The 14,412-nt window shown below is 55.4% G+C and overlaps 2 protein-coding genes, 1 long non-coding RNA gene and 1 pseudogene across 11 annotated transcripts in view; 1 reads left to right on the top strand and 3 right to left on the bottom strand.

The window, feature by feature from the left end:
- Positions 1 to 346: 346 nt before the first annotated feature.
- On the bottom strand, positions 347 to 465 carry LOC120606683 (uncharacterized; annotated as a pseudogene).
- A 1,489-nt stretch (positions 466 to 1,954) lies between these two features.
- Positions 1,955 to 5,956, bottom strand: USE1 (unconventional SNARE in the ER 1). Its single transcript, XM_039867776.1, has 8 exons — positions 4,687 to 5,956; positions 4,350 to 4,399; positions 4,112 to 4,190; positions 3,863 to 4,015; positions 3,315 to 3,327; positions 2,847 to 2,874; positions 2,403 to 2,577; positions 1,955 to 2,159 (listed from the first exon to the last, which is right to left on the bottom strand). The coding sequence occupies exons 1-8, from the start codon at positions 4,825 to 4,827 to the stop codon at positions 1,977 to 1,979; spliced, it is 822 nt and encodes a 273-aa protein (XP_039723710.1). The 5' UTR covers positions 4,828 to 5,956; the 3' UTR covers positions 1,955 to 1,976.
- Positions 5,957 to 6,105: 149 nt separating this feature from the next.
- The window catches only part of MYO9B (myosin IXB), a 64,022-nt gene continuing 55,715 nt past the window's right edge, over positions 6,106 to 14,412 (bottom strand). For 3 of the 9 annotated variants that reach the window (XM_039867751.1, XM_039867752.1, XM_039867753.1), the window contains 14 exons: positions 14,241 to 14,339; positions 13,965 to 14,138; positions 13,811 to 13,852; positions 13,505 to 13,616; positions 12,357 to 12,430; positions 11,631 to 11,823; positions 11,380 to 11,508; positions 11,018 to 11,123; positions 10,731 to 10,862; positions 9,468 to 9,591; positions 8,952 to 8,999; positions 8,463 to 8,602; positions 7,651 to 7,778; positions 6,113 to 7,530 (listed from right to left, as the gene is read on the bottom strand). In XM_039867751.1, the coding sequence (XP_039723685.1) occupies positions 7,115 to 7,530; positions 7,651 to 7,778; positions 8,463 to 8,602; positions 8,952 to 8,999; positions 9,468 to 9,591; positions 10,731 to 10,862; positions 11,018 to 11,123; positions 11,380 to 11,508; positions 11,631 to 11,823; positions 12,357 to 12,430; positions 13,505 to 13,616; positions 13,811 to 13,852; positions 13,965 to 14,138; positions 14,241 to 14,339 (1,917 nt within the window). In that variant the 3' untranslated portion in view covers positions 6,113 to 7,114. Of the gene's footprint in view, positions 7,531 to 7,638; positions 7,779 to 8,462; positions 8,603 to 8,951; positions 9,000 to 9,467; positions 9,592 to 10,730; positions 10,863 to 11,017; positions 11,124 to 11,379; positions 11,509 to 11,630; positions 11,824 to 12,356; positions 12,431 to 13,504; positions 13,617 to 13,810; positions 13,853 to 13,964; positions 14,139 to 14,240; positions 14,340 to 14,412 lie in introns of all 9 variants that reach the window. The other 6 variants (XM_039867747.1, XM_039867756.1, XM_039867748.1 and 3 more) reach the window with 6 other exon arrangements.
- Positions 9,591 to 10,264, top strand: LOC120606517 (uncharacterized). The gene is made up of 2 exons (XR_005653902.1): positions 9,591 to 10,103; positions 10,135 to 10,264. It is a non-coding gene; the product is annotated as an uncharacterized LOC120606517 (long non-coding RNA).

Genomic DNA, 14,412 nt, shown 5'->3' with positions numbered 1-14,412 from the left:
GGGAATTGACCCCGCAAAGGGACCTGTGGAAAGATACTGTCAATTTGTTCTTCAGTGAGATTATGTTGTTGATGATTTGACCAGCAGTGAAAGAAACGCTGGTTTTCCTAAAACCTTTGCAACCCTAATGTTATCATGGTTTTCTGCAAGTGTATTTTGAAAGTTCTAAATTTTGCCTAATCTGGTGAGTGAAGACGTTTAGAAACCATTTGTATTTATTTTCCTGTTTATTTCCTGCAAATCATTTTTTCTTTTTTTAATTTTTAGATGAGGCAACCCTTGGTTGACCTCACAAATTGCAAGGACCTTGTCAATTTACAATCCCTTATTTATTTTTATTTTTTTACTCCTACAGCACCTGGTCTTCCTAGGTGGTCTCCCATCCAAGTACTAACCAGGCCCGACCCTGTTTAGCTTCTGAGATCAGACAGTATCAGGGTTCTTCAGGGTAGCATGGCTGTAGACTGCAAATCTTTTTTTATTGTTGATTTTCAGCAGCTCTTCCTATATTGAGGAAGTTAGTTTAAGCAGGAAGTGTATCTTTTTGTTGCTGTTGTAAATGGGATCTTCCAATATGTTTTGCTGGGTTATTTTTTATTTTTTATTTTTTTACATATAGGAAACTAAATCTCATTAAGTCCCTTGCTAGCTTATTGAATTATTAAAATGGCTTTTTAATTTGTCTTTCATATAGACAGTTGGTTGTATCTGCAAGGAATTTTGCCTCTTTTCTCATTTTTCAAACTCATTTCTTTTCTTGTCCAGTTGCACTGACACCTCCAGACAATGTTAAATTATTGGGGGAGGTAGGTGGACCATGGGCATTCCCTCCACGGCAAAACTTCCAGTATTTGCCTATTAAACTCAATGCTGCCTTTGGATTGAGATTTTTCAGTTAAATGAGGGGAAAAATCCATTTCTACCTTATTTTTTATTAAGAGACTTTGAGTAACAGATCTTTGTACTGTTCTGAAATAGTACAGAGTACCATTTCACCGTGTCCACTCTATGGTTTTGTTTCCTGATGCATTAATGTGGCTATTGACAGGCTTCCTAACATTGACTTATTCCTGGGTCTCAGGCTTGAGCCTTTTTTAATGATCTATTTTTAAAAAGCTGACACTAGAGCTTTTAAAAATCTCTATCTGATGTTTTGGCATCAGTGGTAACGGGGCTCCACATGGGCACCTCCATGCGTGTCCCATGGAGGTGTAAGAGCCTGCTCACACTCCCAAGGGTCTGGGATAGACATACCCCTGTGCACCTGTCACCTGTTCACCCTCCCTAAGCTCCCTTTGTCACCACCCTCACAAGTTTTGTCCCCAAAGTCTGAGTGGGGGTGGACAAAGGCCAGGACCCACTCTCACCCTGGACTTCCACTCATGATTCCTTCCAGGGTCGCAATTCCAGTGCTCAGTTCTCGTCTGAAGAGATCAGACTATGGCCTGGGCAGGGCAGGGCAGGGCAGGGCAGGGCAGGGCAGGACATACACCGACCCTCCTGTAGTTGCTGAATGACTGTGTGAAGCATCTGCAATGTCCTGAGAACTTAGGCTGTGCTGAGTGCTGCCCCTGAACTATCACCTTCAATCGTAATGAAGGCCCAGCACTGATGCCCCCTCCTCCAGGCTGACCTTCAGGCATGGCCCCACTCCTCCCCTATCCTCCAGGCCTCACCCTGACTCCACAGGGCTGAAGGCACTGTTCTACTCTGACTCTATCAGACTGGGGGCTCCTGGGGCCTCTAGGGACTCCACCATGTCCAGTGTGGGGTAGGTGCCAGGTGGAAATGGGGAGGGGATTGCTGAGTTACCACCCCTGCCCGAAGCCTGATCTTTTTCTTCCCCTGCTCATGTACTCTCTGAAGTTCTTGGGGGCCTCCAATGGCCTTCCCATCTTGTTGCTCACCCCAAAGGGTACCTCTGGACAGGAGTGGACGGCAGATAGAGGACAGATAGGGTACACCAGGCCAGGTCTTTATTTGAGTTTGGGCATGATACGGATGAAGAGAATCATGCTGATGAAAATGAAGCAGACAATGATAAGCATAGCCCAGAGCAGCCAGTTGACTGACTTCTGTGTGTGCTGCTCTAGCCGCTCTGATTCTGTCTTTAGCTTCTCCAGGTTCTGGTCAGCCATCTTGAGTGAGTGCGACAGGGTCTGTGGATGAGGTGGGGGAGATTATCTATAGGATGGGTAGAGTGTGGCTTTTCCCTACTGCCTTGATGCAAGTCACCACCTCTTGGCCCTTGCCGGTGCTGTTTCCTCTGCTGGGGATGCCATTTTTTGCCTTCTACCAAACTCCTATTTATCCAGCCAAGACCCAACCACAATGCCCCTCTGCTAGGAAACCTTCTCTGATGCCCCAGGGCAGAGAGTGAAGAGTTCCCATAATTCTCATACCTGATTGTCCTTCTTGATGACGCTCTGGGCGGCCAGTGTGTTGGTCTTGAGGCTCCGAGCCAGGCCTAACATTTCTTCTGCCAGCTTCTCCTGGAGGTTCTGGTGTTGTTGCAGGACGAGGTCTAGCTCTGCTGCTGATTGCTTCTCATCTCCTGGCCTGGGCCCTGCTACCCCACTGACCCCACACATGAGTGGATGGGTGGACATGACATGGGGTGGAGAGAGGAAGAGGCAAACATGTTCCTAGGGAATCCAGAGGTTATGGCTGTAGCCACTGCCCTACTTGGGGCTCAGTTTCCCCTTCTTTGCTTTGGCTCCTAAGAAGAGCATTCCCAGAAGTGGTGTGTGATGGGTGGTTTAGACTTTCAGGATGGTGCCTCAGTGGCCCAAGGTTTGTCCAGCCCCCCTGACCCCCAGTGCTGCCCAAGGGCTGAAGACACTCACGTTCTCTTCCTCACATCCAGCTCTGGCTCTAGAAGCAGAACAGGCCAAGCACAAAGGAGAAGAGGATTGGTTTTCTGTGTTCCAGCTCCCTGACCACTACCTGGTGTACCCTATCTGTTCCCTATAAGTCCCCATAAGGCCCTTTCCCATCTTATCTGCTGTCCAGTGGGCTCCTGATCATGCCTCAAAGCTCTAGCTCAAATGCTGTCTCATCATGGGGATGTTTTCCTCACCCCCATTTGGGCTGCCCCAGGCCCCAGGTCCCTCTCTGTTTCTTCTGGGGACCACCTCCTCTCTTTCCAGCCCCTCCCACAGGCATGATGTGGTTATCCCCCCAGGGACATTCTCCCTGGGCTGCAGAAGACCCTGTGGGAACCAGATGAAGCACAAAAGATGGGGGGCAGTAAGGACACATGTCTTGTCCCAGGCAGCTGGGACTTGAGTCCTGTTCTGCTCAGGGTGACTCACCTCCAGCAGAATCCTGTGGGGAAAAAGGGACAGGTAGGAAGTTACCCATCCTGTCGTGCCCCCAAACCTATCCTTTCTGCTCTCAGAACCTCTGCACCCTTAGTCAGGAACCTGGGCAAGTCCTGTGACCTCTGATTCTCAATTTCCTCATCTATAAACTGGTAATGACAACAGCTCATATTTTGATGGGTTTAGCTGATTCATGTAGAGTGCTCAGAAAGGCATCTGTCAACCTGTTTTACAGATAAAAACATCTTGCCTCTATGTGGCAAGTAGCAAGCCAGGAGCCAAAACTTGCACTAGGCCAACTCTGTGGCTTAGCCAGACACATACCACTTTTGCCTTATACCAAACAAACTCCTATTCCTCTAGCAAGCCCTGCCTAAAGTGCCCCTCTGTTGGGAAGCCTTATTTTATGGACTAGGGTAGAGAATGTTAGGCTCCCTAGGGTCCTGGCACCTGCCAGTATTAGTTGTTCTGACCAATCCCAGGCACTGAACTCTCGTCCCTGACTGGAGGGTTCCCAAAGTTCAGGGAGGGAGCTCTACCGTGCCTAGCAGTTCACTCCGCATCTCGCTGGTGTACCGTGCCCGTGACTGCAGATGTACCGTCTTGGTGGCGGGCACCCGCTCTCTGGCTGTGGTTGGCACGCGGCCAGGAGCCAGGAACTGGTTAGCTAGTGCCTTCTCTGAGGAGGAGGTCTGCAGAAGAGGGAGGAAGGGATCACCAGGGGGGTGGGTCCTGGGGACCCAGGAGAGTGTGATGAAGGCTGAGGAAGCAGAGGTGCCCCTGCTCACCAGCTTCTCAGCCTGCAGCATCCCCTTCAGAAAGTCTACCTTGCGGGAATATTCATTGATCACTTCGGAGGCTGGTTTGCTGGATGGCGAGAAGAGGAAAAAGAAAACCTACTTGCTGTCCCCAGTTCAGGGAAGAGTTTAAGCAGAGACAAGAGACCAGGGGTTTCCCAACAGATGCTGGCCCCCTGGCCTCCACTTCCATCCCAGATGTGAAGCCCCTCTGGTCGCCTGCACTTACCTCGCTTGAGCTTTCAAAGCCTGCAGCATGTCCTCGAGAGCTCCCACGTACTGGGGAGGGAAGGTAGGTGTCAGCCGGGTACCTGCATTCTTTTCCATCCAGCTCAAAGAGGGCCGAGCCAACGAGGGGCGGGACTAGGGTGGGGCGGGGCTGGGATACGGGAGAGGCCAGGTGAGCCCCAGGTACCAGGAAGTAGCGGATGGACGTGGCGGAGCCGACAGGAAAGGGGCACAGCCAGAGTGGCTGGTGCGGCGGAAGAATCAAGCCCTGTGGCCACTACTCCTGGGGACTATCATATGGGAGTCAGGCTTTATGCTGCAGCGCGGCATCCCCTCACCTTCTCCAGACGCCATTCGTCCGGGTCCCGCTTCTCCGCGGCCATCACCTCACAGCGGCACAGCAGCCGTACCAGGTTCAGCTCTAGCCTTGACGCGGCCATCACCACGCTGCAGTACCCCGCCCCTTCCGCCGGCGCCATCTTAAGGGAGGGCGGAAGTGCCTACCTACATTTAACCTTTTCCGGGTGGGCGTGCCCTGCTCCTTCAATGTCTCGTCTTTGTTTGGGGCGGAGGTAATGTCTTGTTTCAAGAAAGATACCATCCCATCCATACTTAGGGCCGAGTCTCCTGCTTTCCTCGCGAGCATCTGAACTCTTCAGGAAGGGTTGAGAGGACCAGATCCTTCGGTATCAGGCCCAGGTGCAACGCGTCCTCTGCTCATTCCTTTCCCCCTGCTCTAAATTCCTCCAGTACGCTCATTTCTGTCTAGGTTCTTTCCACACTGAGCTCTCTGGCATCCAGGCAACCTTCCCCGATTTCTTCCGGGGGTAGAGGCCCTGGTGCTTAGGGGCCCATCCAAACTTCTGGGTCCTACCCCAGACTTTGACTCCATCCCCTGCCGTTTCTAAGCATTTCCTCCCTTGGGAAATGGGCAGTGGGGCAGTGTCTGCTTCAAGGGGGACACAGGTTAGCTCTGGGAGTGAAAAGTGGGACCGGGTCACCCCTAAGGCTCAGATCCCATGGAAAGAACCCAGTCCCAGCGCACCGAGGCCCCCATGGAGCCGAGGCCCATCCTGGGAGCCCCTTCCTGAAGTAGGGTGAAGATGGAGGTTTCACAGGGACAACCCTGCCATGCAACCATTTTATCTTCCCAGCCCTCAGGTCACCTGTGTCTCAGTCACACAAGTGGGCCTTGTGGCCTCTCAGGATACAGTGGATGGAAACAGACCCAGGATGGGTAAAAGCAGACCTGGCAGGTTCTGAAACCCAGCCACGCTTCATCCCAGCGGTGTGACCTTGGACAAGCCCCCCAACTCTCTTGCATGTGTAGTCTGGAGTCTGGTTCTTCACTGTCCCCCACCTGCTAGCCAGTTCCCACTGGCTGCCCACCCTTATGGGACCCACCTTCCAGCCAGTTCCCACAGCTGCCTATATTTTGCTGCTTGGGAGCCTGTCTGTGGGACCCATCAAGAACTGCCACACCCCACAAGGCAAATGGCTTCGGCTGGGAAGGGTGAGTGCTGAAACAAGACAACAGGAGGCAGCTCCAAGGACAGCAGGTTCTTTTCACTGAATGCAACTCCAGGAACTCCCTGCTTCTCCTGGTTTCTTGATCAATATGCACGAACTTCCAGCAGGCCCACCTTCCTCACTGAGGAGTATGTGAAATTCCAACAGTAACATTTGCTGGAGGATCAAGGCAGGTCTTCCCACCTGCTGCCCATGCTCCTCCAACCCCAAGGAGGTCTGAGCAGGAATCATATGCAAACGAACTGACACTTTTTATTTCACATGGTGTATGGGGTGCCTTTTTCCACACCCAGGACCATCTGTCCAGGTGTCCAGGGAATGAGTGGAGCCTGAGAGAGGGGAGCCCCACTCTGGAGATGCTCAGGCTGTCATTATGGGCCTGTTGGGACATGCAAACCCAGGCCTTGCTCTCCCAGTCTGTGAGCGGTCCTGAGTCAAAGGCTCCTATTCTGCCACACAGCAGGCAGTGCCAAGGGCAGCCTCCCCAGCCTCCGTCATTCAGGAAACGGTGGACAGAGGAGTGATGGTCACATTTAAATCTCCCTGGACATGAGGTCTCTGGTGCCCCAGGTCGAGGCCACCCCTCCTACCTCATGTCCTGCCTTCAGCCAACATCTTGGATCCCCATGGAAGGCTCTACTGCTCCTTTGAATGCACGTGGGCCAGCTGGTCACAGGCCGGGTCATTGGACAAGTCCCAGACAGACTGGGGGCAGTCAGATGACCCCAAGTGTCCAAATCCCTGGTGCAGGGTCCTGGTCCATGGACGCCCCCCAAGCTGTCCTCAGTATGGGCCTGGACCTCTGAGATGGGGTGGCTGTATGGGCTTAGCTCTTAAGTCTTGTGTCGATGTTATAAGGGTGAGGCAGGGCATTAATATAAAATTGTTTGTACATACACATATAAAAAAACAATTTGGTCTTCTGTTAAGGCTGTTACAGTATAAAGTTATGTAAACCAGGCACAAAGTAAGTTACTGTAAAACCGTACAAAAGGGGGGTGGTGGGAGAAGCCAAGCTGCTTGCCAAGATTCAGGCTCTGGGCAGCACATCTGTGCGACGTCGGGGCTCAGCCCTGCTGGCCTCTCCCTGCCTGGACTCTGCACTTGGAACCGGTGCCCACTTCATATTGCTCTTGGAGCTTTTCATTCCGGATCCTTCTCAGAGAGCCAAATGCTGGCTATGGAGCTCCAGCATGGAGTTGTCCTCAGATGTGCTGACTCTGGCACTGTGGGCCCTCAGCCATTAGCCTGGTTTGAGGTGGGGGGCAGGCAGTAGGTTGGGGGGTCCGAATACCTCCGCTTGGCCCCAGGCGGCCGGTTGTCCTCGTCCAGGAGCTCCTGAGTGCCCTGAGCAGGCAGGTGTGCACCCGGTGTGATATACACAGAGTGTACCTGGTCTGGGCGGCGGGCAGGTGGTTCCCGGCGCCTCACTGGGATGGCAGCCTCCTGGGCACCTGGTGCCCGGCCGGGGAGGTAGGAGGGCAGGCCAGGTGGGAGCTTGATGTTGGTCGTGGGCATGATGGGGGTCCGCCGGGGGGTCTTCACTCTGACCGTCACAAAGGATGACGGCCTTCGTCTTGGAGAAGCAGCCACCTCAGGGAGGGGGCTTGGGGCGGGCACGCTCGGGCTGGGGAGAGCAGGCGTGGGGGGCCCTTTTGGGAGACAGATGGCAGGGTTACTGCAGCTTCAGGGCCAGCAGATGGACCCTCACCCCAGGGCCTGCCAGGGGGAGACACGGGAAGGAAAAAAGCAGACGCTACCTTAATACTGACCTTCCGAGGTCCCCCGCCCAGCCCGCTCTTCTAATAGGCTCTCAGTGCTGGCTGATGTCTCCGAGTCCTGGTTCTCCTCATCGGAGCCCCGAGGGTCCAGCTCCGGCAGCCGGTAGGTGATGTCCTCCCTGGGGACGACAGGATCACATGTCCAAGGCTGTTGACCCATGATGAAAGACCACCCCAAGGAAAGTGCCAGGATGGTAGGGGACAGAGCAGGCCATCTTGGTCCTGGATAGGACGCTCTGCCCCCAGAACTTTCTACTCTCAAAGCACACCTGGCCCAAAATGCCTGTGACCCTGCGAAGCTCGTGGGAAGATGGAGTCAGGCTCCTGAGGGAAGCCGGGAATTGGCCCCAACACTGAGCAAGTGAGGAGCTCCTGCCTTGGGACCTTGGCATGCATTGTTCCCTCTGCCTGGAGTGCCCTACTCTGTGAAATTAGGTGGTCAGGTGCCTTGGGTCACACCTGTTCTCCTGGCGTAATATTTTAATGGCACCCTCTTTCACACATCTCAACTGGACAACAAAGTAATGGTCACCCTAGCTAAGGCCATCTTCAAGATAAAAATTCGGACATCGCCCATTACCCTTTCTTTCTCTGTGGGCCACTACGGTTCCCCGTGGTCAAGCATGGGGTTTAAACAGAGCCCTGGGCTGTTTTAGGACAGGAGCACTCCATGAGGTGGGTACTGGCTTGACCCTGGCCCGTCAGCCTCCTAATGGCCAGGTCCCCTATGCATAGTGGAAGGGCCAGTGGATGGGGGATGGATGGTATGGATGAGAGTGGGAAGAGGCTGGAGGAACACTTGCTTCTCCTCCTTGATGGACTGGATCCGCTCAATGAGGATCTCCTTCTCTCGGTCTTCATCGTTGCCGGCTGCCTCCTCCTCTGGCAGCACCCCCAGCTCCTCTGGGCCGCTGCTGCTTCCCCGGGCTGTGGGGCTCTTATTCTGCAACAGAGCAGTGGCAGGTCTGGCCAGCCCCTCCAGGCAGGTGGGGTCAGTGCTTGTGGGTAGGGAGAAGGTGGCGTGCACAGCTCTGGGGGAGGTTAGTTCTGCCGTGGGCAGCGGGCTTAGTGAGGCTGATCCAGGGACCACATGGGGGCCGAGTGGCTGGTGCACAGCTGGTTAGTTGTCCTCAGCACAGGTGGTCGTCAGGCCAACAAGCCTCCCCTAGCATGCACTTCCAGAAGTTTAGGACATGCTGGGCCTATCCTACAAGGACCCCAGGGGCCGAGGGGAACCCCAGCATGCACTGCACCAAAGACATGCAGGGTGGGCCCACCGACCATGTACATACCAGGACCCCCTCATAGGGAGATGAAAACCCCAGTTTGAGAGGCCATGGCTGGGGGGAGAGATGAACAGAGGGTAACCACATGCGGCCATGACCAACACAGGTTGTATCATGGGTACCAAGCCACATCTGATCATGGGGACTAGGACAGGGTCCTCCTGGACAGGTAGCCCAGGACCCACCCCCTTATCCCCCACACTCTGAAGCCACTTTTGTGGGAGTCAGTCTCCTAAGGGCAGGGCTGAAGTCAGCAAGGGCCAGGGCTGGAAGATGACCAGAACTACCACCAAGTGGGTGACAGGTCCCTGAGAGGGACAGTCGGTGTGAGACAGAGAGGGTGGTGGTCACTTGGCTAAGGTAAGGAACTGGTCCTTGGCCAGGCTGCCTACGGCCAGGGGAGTGCACAGTAAGGGATGTGAGACCCCACCCTGTGGCCTGAGCCCCTCCCACAAAGCCACGCCCATCCACCCTCCTCTGACCATGCCCCTGCCAAGGCCCTCACCCAAAACATGTACTTACAGTGTTTTGTCGCAGGAGAGAGAGTCTGCGGAAGGCAATGCTCTCTGCGGCCTCCAGCTGGCTGATCTCCTCCATCTTCACTTTGTACTTCCTCATCTGTTCCTTGATCAGCATCTCCACACAGCTGTGGAGAAGGCCCACAGAGAAGGCCAGTTAATGCCCTCAGGAATGGTCGGCCTGAGGGCCTAATGTCCAGGGAGGTGCTGGCTGGAGACTGGGGAACAGTGGCCAAGGTAGAGACCCACCCAGAGAGACCAGACACAGCCGTGGCTCCCATCTTGGCCCCAGCTCATTCGCTGTGTGACCTTGGATGACTCGCTCTACCTCTCTGAGCCTGTGTCCCTATCTTAAGGAGCCTCGTTTGTAGGAAAAAGTACCTACAGCCAGCTGGAGTGAACTGACTCCTCAGTCACCCTGCAGGGTGAGGATTATCCCATCTCACAGGAAGTATGAAGCCTAGGGAAGGTGGGTGACTTATCCCAAGGGCTGCAGCCCCAAGAGCTCCAGGATGTGCATGCACTCTGACTAGCAGGTTATCTGCTTAGTGGTCAGGGCCAGCCTGAGTGGTCAGCACTGGGTGGGGAACTTGGCCTGGAGCAGTCAGTACTGGGTGGGGGACTCAGCCTGGAGTGGGCAGTACTGGGTGGAGGACTGCCTGGAGGGCAAGGCACTGGGAGGACTCAGCTCAAAGTGGCATCGGAGGGACTCCAGTCTGAGTGGTTAGTATGGAAAGACAGCCTGGAATGAGAAGCAATCACAACTCAAATTTTCCATCACTACAAGCACATTAAAAAAAAGGAGAAAAGACTGCTGGAAGAGGCCAGAAGCAAACCAGTCAGGTCACACCAGGCTCCTCTCCTCGCCGCCTGTTACTGTTCCTTAATCATGATGAGCATGGCCTGGGGACTATAATGTCAGGCCTTCTTGGTGTGTTTGCCTCGTGAAACCACTTACAGTGACAGTTTCTTGTTTTCACAAGTCACCTCAACAACGTCGTCTTAGTGACTAATGTCTGATGACTTTCTAAGTTCTGAGGAACTTTTGGAGAACTTTTGCAGAAAGAAAGAAGAAGCCCTGAAACTAGCGCTTTTGTTTGCTGCCAACTCTCACTGCTGACGTGTTGGCATCACCTCTACCCCTTGCCCTGTGATGAGGCGTGAAGACTTCCCTTCTTTTCTGGTTCTTCAGCCTCAAAAGAGCTCAAGGAGTCCCTGGCAGGGCTGCCCTGAGCACGCGTGGGGGTGGGGCAGGCCTGGCACTCACGTGGTGATCTTGAGGACGTCCTTCATGCTGGTCAGCGGGTCTGAGTTGTCAGGGCAGCGCAGGAGGCAGGGTGCAAAGATGATGGCCAGAGCACTGGGTGACATGCGGTTCACGTCCTCAAGCAGGGCCACCCTGTATGGTGACTGGCAGTTAGAGAGTGATCTTTCCCAGATAGCCCAACAAGGACCCATGTCCTGGTGCAGAACTAGCAGAGAATACCCTCCTGGGAGCGGGTGGCCAGGATCCTGGCAGGGACCCCCCCAAAGGGAGTGGCAGCAGGCACTTGCTTGACTAAGTGGAAGATGAGCCGCTCCAAGGAGTTGTGATTGGCTTCTGGCAGGTGCTCCAGGACGGCGTATATGGCAGCCAGCTGTTCCTGCTTCTCTGGCAGCTCTAGAAAGGCCCAGGTATCAGCTCCCCATGGGTCCCACAGAGATTCACCCTAGGGACAGGGGAGCCTCCCGCCATGTGGGGCCTGGGCTGGGCATGTGGCAAGAATGCAGGGCCACAGAGGGGTCCCAGCCCCACCCTAGGCCTTGGTTTCTCAGCTCTGACTAGGTGGTCCCGCCTCCCTGGCTAGCCAGTGTGCTTGTGGCTCTGACCCTGACCATGACCACCTGTATGCCCTTGCCGCCATCACAGGACTCACCGACGGCGCGGAGAAAGTCGCCATACTGGGCGAAGGTCATGAGGGGCTCGGGAAGCTCCCGCAGCCACTGCTTGAGCACCCCGGTGATGGCATGGATGGGGAAGTTCTCCAGCTTGACAGCCGCTGGGTCTGTGGGGAAAGTGTGAGGGGCTGGTGAACGCAGGCAGGAGGGCTGCGCCCGGAGTCCCTCACGGTGCCCCCCTGCCCTCGATCCCTACTTGTTTGCAGGCCCCACCTGCCCTAGCACCCACCTGTCTGCAGTGCCTGCCGCAGCTCCCTCGTGCGGTTGGCGGCGCCCGACTTGCGATACAGCCCCTCAGTGTACAGGCCATGCATCTCCACATGTTCCAGAAGTTTCTCTAGCACGATAGGCACTGAGGCCTTGTCACTGGTCAGGCTGTCCACGCACACACCAAAGTGGCCTGGTTCAGCACCTGGCTCGCTCTGCAATGTCAGGAGTCAGGGTAAGGCCTGGGTTGGCTGTCCTTTCCGGTTGCCCCGTGGGCCTCCTCTGTGGGCTCTGTCCCTCTGTCCTTCATCCCCCCTTGCAGGTTGCTGGGTGTGCTGGGCTGCAGAGGTCAGCTCGATAGCCACTGGGCAGGGGCTCGCTATGAGGAGCACCCACTGCCCCTCAGAATAATCAGGCCTGGCTCCTGCTGCCGCCCCAGCACTTGGGACCCTACTTCCCTTCTGGGCACAGTGCGGGGACTCTCTCCACCTGGAGGAGGGAGGAGCGGAGCCAGGGTCTGATAAGCACACACAAGCCCAGTCCCTGCCTCGGGGGGCCTTGAGCAGAACCAGGTGTGCTTGGCTTTGGGACTAGCCCCTCTTGCCAGCTCCCTGCTCCTGCCTGATGCCCTCCCTTGGCCTTGCACCTAGCACACTCTCTCCTGTACACCTCTCAGGACTGCCTTCTCCAGGTACCTGGTCCTGAACTTAGTGCTGTTCTGGAAAGTTCCTGGCCTCGGTGGGCTCACCTTACTTCTGCATGTGTAGGAGCAGTAGGTCTGAATCTTGTGCACGCACTTCTTGTGGCAGGTCATCTTGCACACTAGGAGGACATGGTTGGGGGAGGGTGGTCACAGGCGGAGCATCAGGGGCCCCAGGCTCCCATGACTGCCTGTCCCAATAGCTGGGGGCCCATTGACCGGATTCTAAACTCTCATCACACAAATCTCTGCCCTGATCCCCAGGTGAGGGAGCCATGTAGGCAGGTGTTCATAGATGGAGACTGTTAGTGGCCTCAGAGCCAGCCTGGCCAGTGAGATAAATGCAGGGGTTTAGGGAGCTTGTAACTTAGTCCTGCCAGGAAGCAGCCCTAGGGATTCGGCCTATGATGGCGGTATAAATGATGTTGCTTTTGCTTCTCCCAACCACACCAAGCCCCAGACTAAGGGACGTCACATATGGAGAGAAGAAACCAGCTATGATAAAAAGGAGGTAGTGTCTGGTGTGTCCTTATCTCAGCACAGTGACAACTGCCGGGGTATTTATGACAGAAGTGGGATGGAAAGCTGCTCCTCACACAGGACCAAAGGGGAGAGGAGGAGACCCTGGGCTGAAAAAAAGGCCAGGCCTGGCTGGTCCTGGCAAGAAAACAAGTGCTAGGGGCCTGCTAGACCTGACCAGGCCTCTGAGGGCCAACTGGTCTCTAGTCTCGGCTTGGCTACCTTCTGGCTGTCTGACTGAGGGCCAGCTGGGCTATCCTGGGCTATATCTGTCTCTCAGGGTCCCCTGGTGGGGACTGACTAGACTCCCCCGGCACATGGGGGAGGGGCCAGTGGCTCAGGTAGCGGAAGCAGCATGTACAAAGGCCTGGCGGTAGGACACAGGGTGACCCGCCCAGGTAGGGGTTTGAGTGGGTGAGATGTAGCTGGGGCAGTGTTCAGGAAAGATCCACCCTGTGGCTGGGGTGAAGGCCCCGGTGCACAGCAAGGGGTTGGGGATACGGTGGCAGGGTTAGGAGGCACTGAGAGGGGTTGGGGGTACAGTGGCTAATCTGGAGATTTTGTGAAGTGTCAGGGGTTGTAGTGGGTGATGAGGGGTTTGGTGGAGGGTTGGGGGCATGAGTAGGGTTTGGGAGTTGGGATACAGGGGGCATGCAGTGGGGTGCTAGGGTACTCACCACTGCAGAGCAGGGCCTTGTCCATGAGCCAGATGTAGGAGAGGCACTGCTCACACGACTGTGGGATGCTCACCTGGTAGCTGGCAAACACGTGCCCGTTGTGCTGCTGGACCTGGGGGCCGTGTAGGAGGGCACTGAGCGGTGAGGGAGGACCCCCACGGGGCTGCCCAGTGTGGACGTTGCCTGCGGCAGCTCAGGGCCTGGGGCCGCTCACTCATGATGGGTTCCTTAGGGCTGGGCAGGAAAACACACTCGCCTGCACACACTCACACGCATACATGCTTGCAAGTGCACACTCATACTCACAGCGCGTTCCTGCTTCCGCTTCTTTTTCTGAGCTTTGCTCTGCTGTGAGGGAACACGAAGGCAGGTCTGTGTGGGTCCCTGGGGTACCCCTGCCCCCAGCCGCCCCTCCATGCCATGCTGGTCCCTTGCCCCTACCCAGAGTGGCATCACTCACCTTGGGCAACTCAAAGTCATTCTTGGTGTGCCCACGGGTGAACTCGTCCAGCAGTGACTGGAAGAGATTGAGGACCAGGTTGGGGTCCTTCTCGCCGCGCTCGGCCGCCAGGTTGCTCACAACGATCTGGTAGTTCTCCATCAGGTCCTTGTAGCCAACATGGATCTTCCCATTCTGTGGGGACAGAAGGTGTGATCACATTGCACGAATAGGGGGGTACCCTGGGGGGAGCTTGGGGATTGCTGGGGCACCCCTGGGGCTGATGTCTACACGTACTGGGACAGAGTACATGGTCTTGAGGTTGCTCCTGAACTTCTCGGTGGCCTCAATGAACAAGCTCTCGATGGGTGTCTTTTGGGAACGAAGGTCGTTTATCTGGCGAGAGGGAAGGAGAAAACCACTGACCCTGTGTTGCCTGAGGCAGGACATCTGAGTGGACACCACTTTG

Source organism: Pteropus medius, unplaced genomic scaffold, assembly GCF_902729225.1.
Source record: "Pteropus medius unplaced genomic scaffold, Ma_sr-lr_union100, whole genome shotgun sequence".
In the NCBI taxonomy this organism is placed as follows: Eukaryota; Metazoa; Chordata; class Mammalia; order Chiroptera; family Pteropodidae; genus Pteropus; species Pteropus medius.
Note: the sequence above shows the minus strand (reverse complement) of the source record. Positions and strands in the feature narration are given on the sequence as shown.

Bases quoted from the DNA above. Each gene is read 5' to 3' on its own strand.
- USE1 (XM_039867776.1), bottom strand. From the start codon at position 4,827: ATGGCGCCGGCGGAAGGGGCGGGGTACTGCAGCGTGGTGATGGCCGCG. The intron at 4,191-4,349 runs GTAAGTGCAGGC...CTCGCCATCCAG, and splicing joins GCTTTGAAAGCTCAAGCGAG to CAAACCAGCCTCCGAAGTGA. The intron at 2,578-2,846 runs GTGAGTGTCTTC...GTGTGGGGTCAG, and splicing joins CTGGATGTGAGGAAGAGAAC to TGGGGTAGCAGGGCCCAGGC.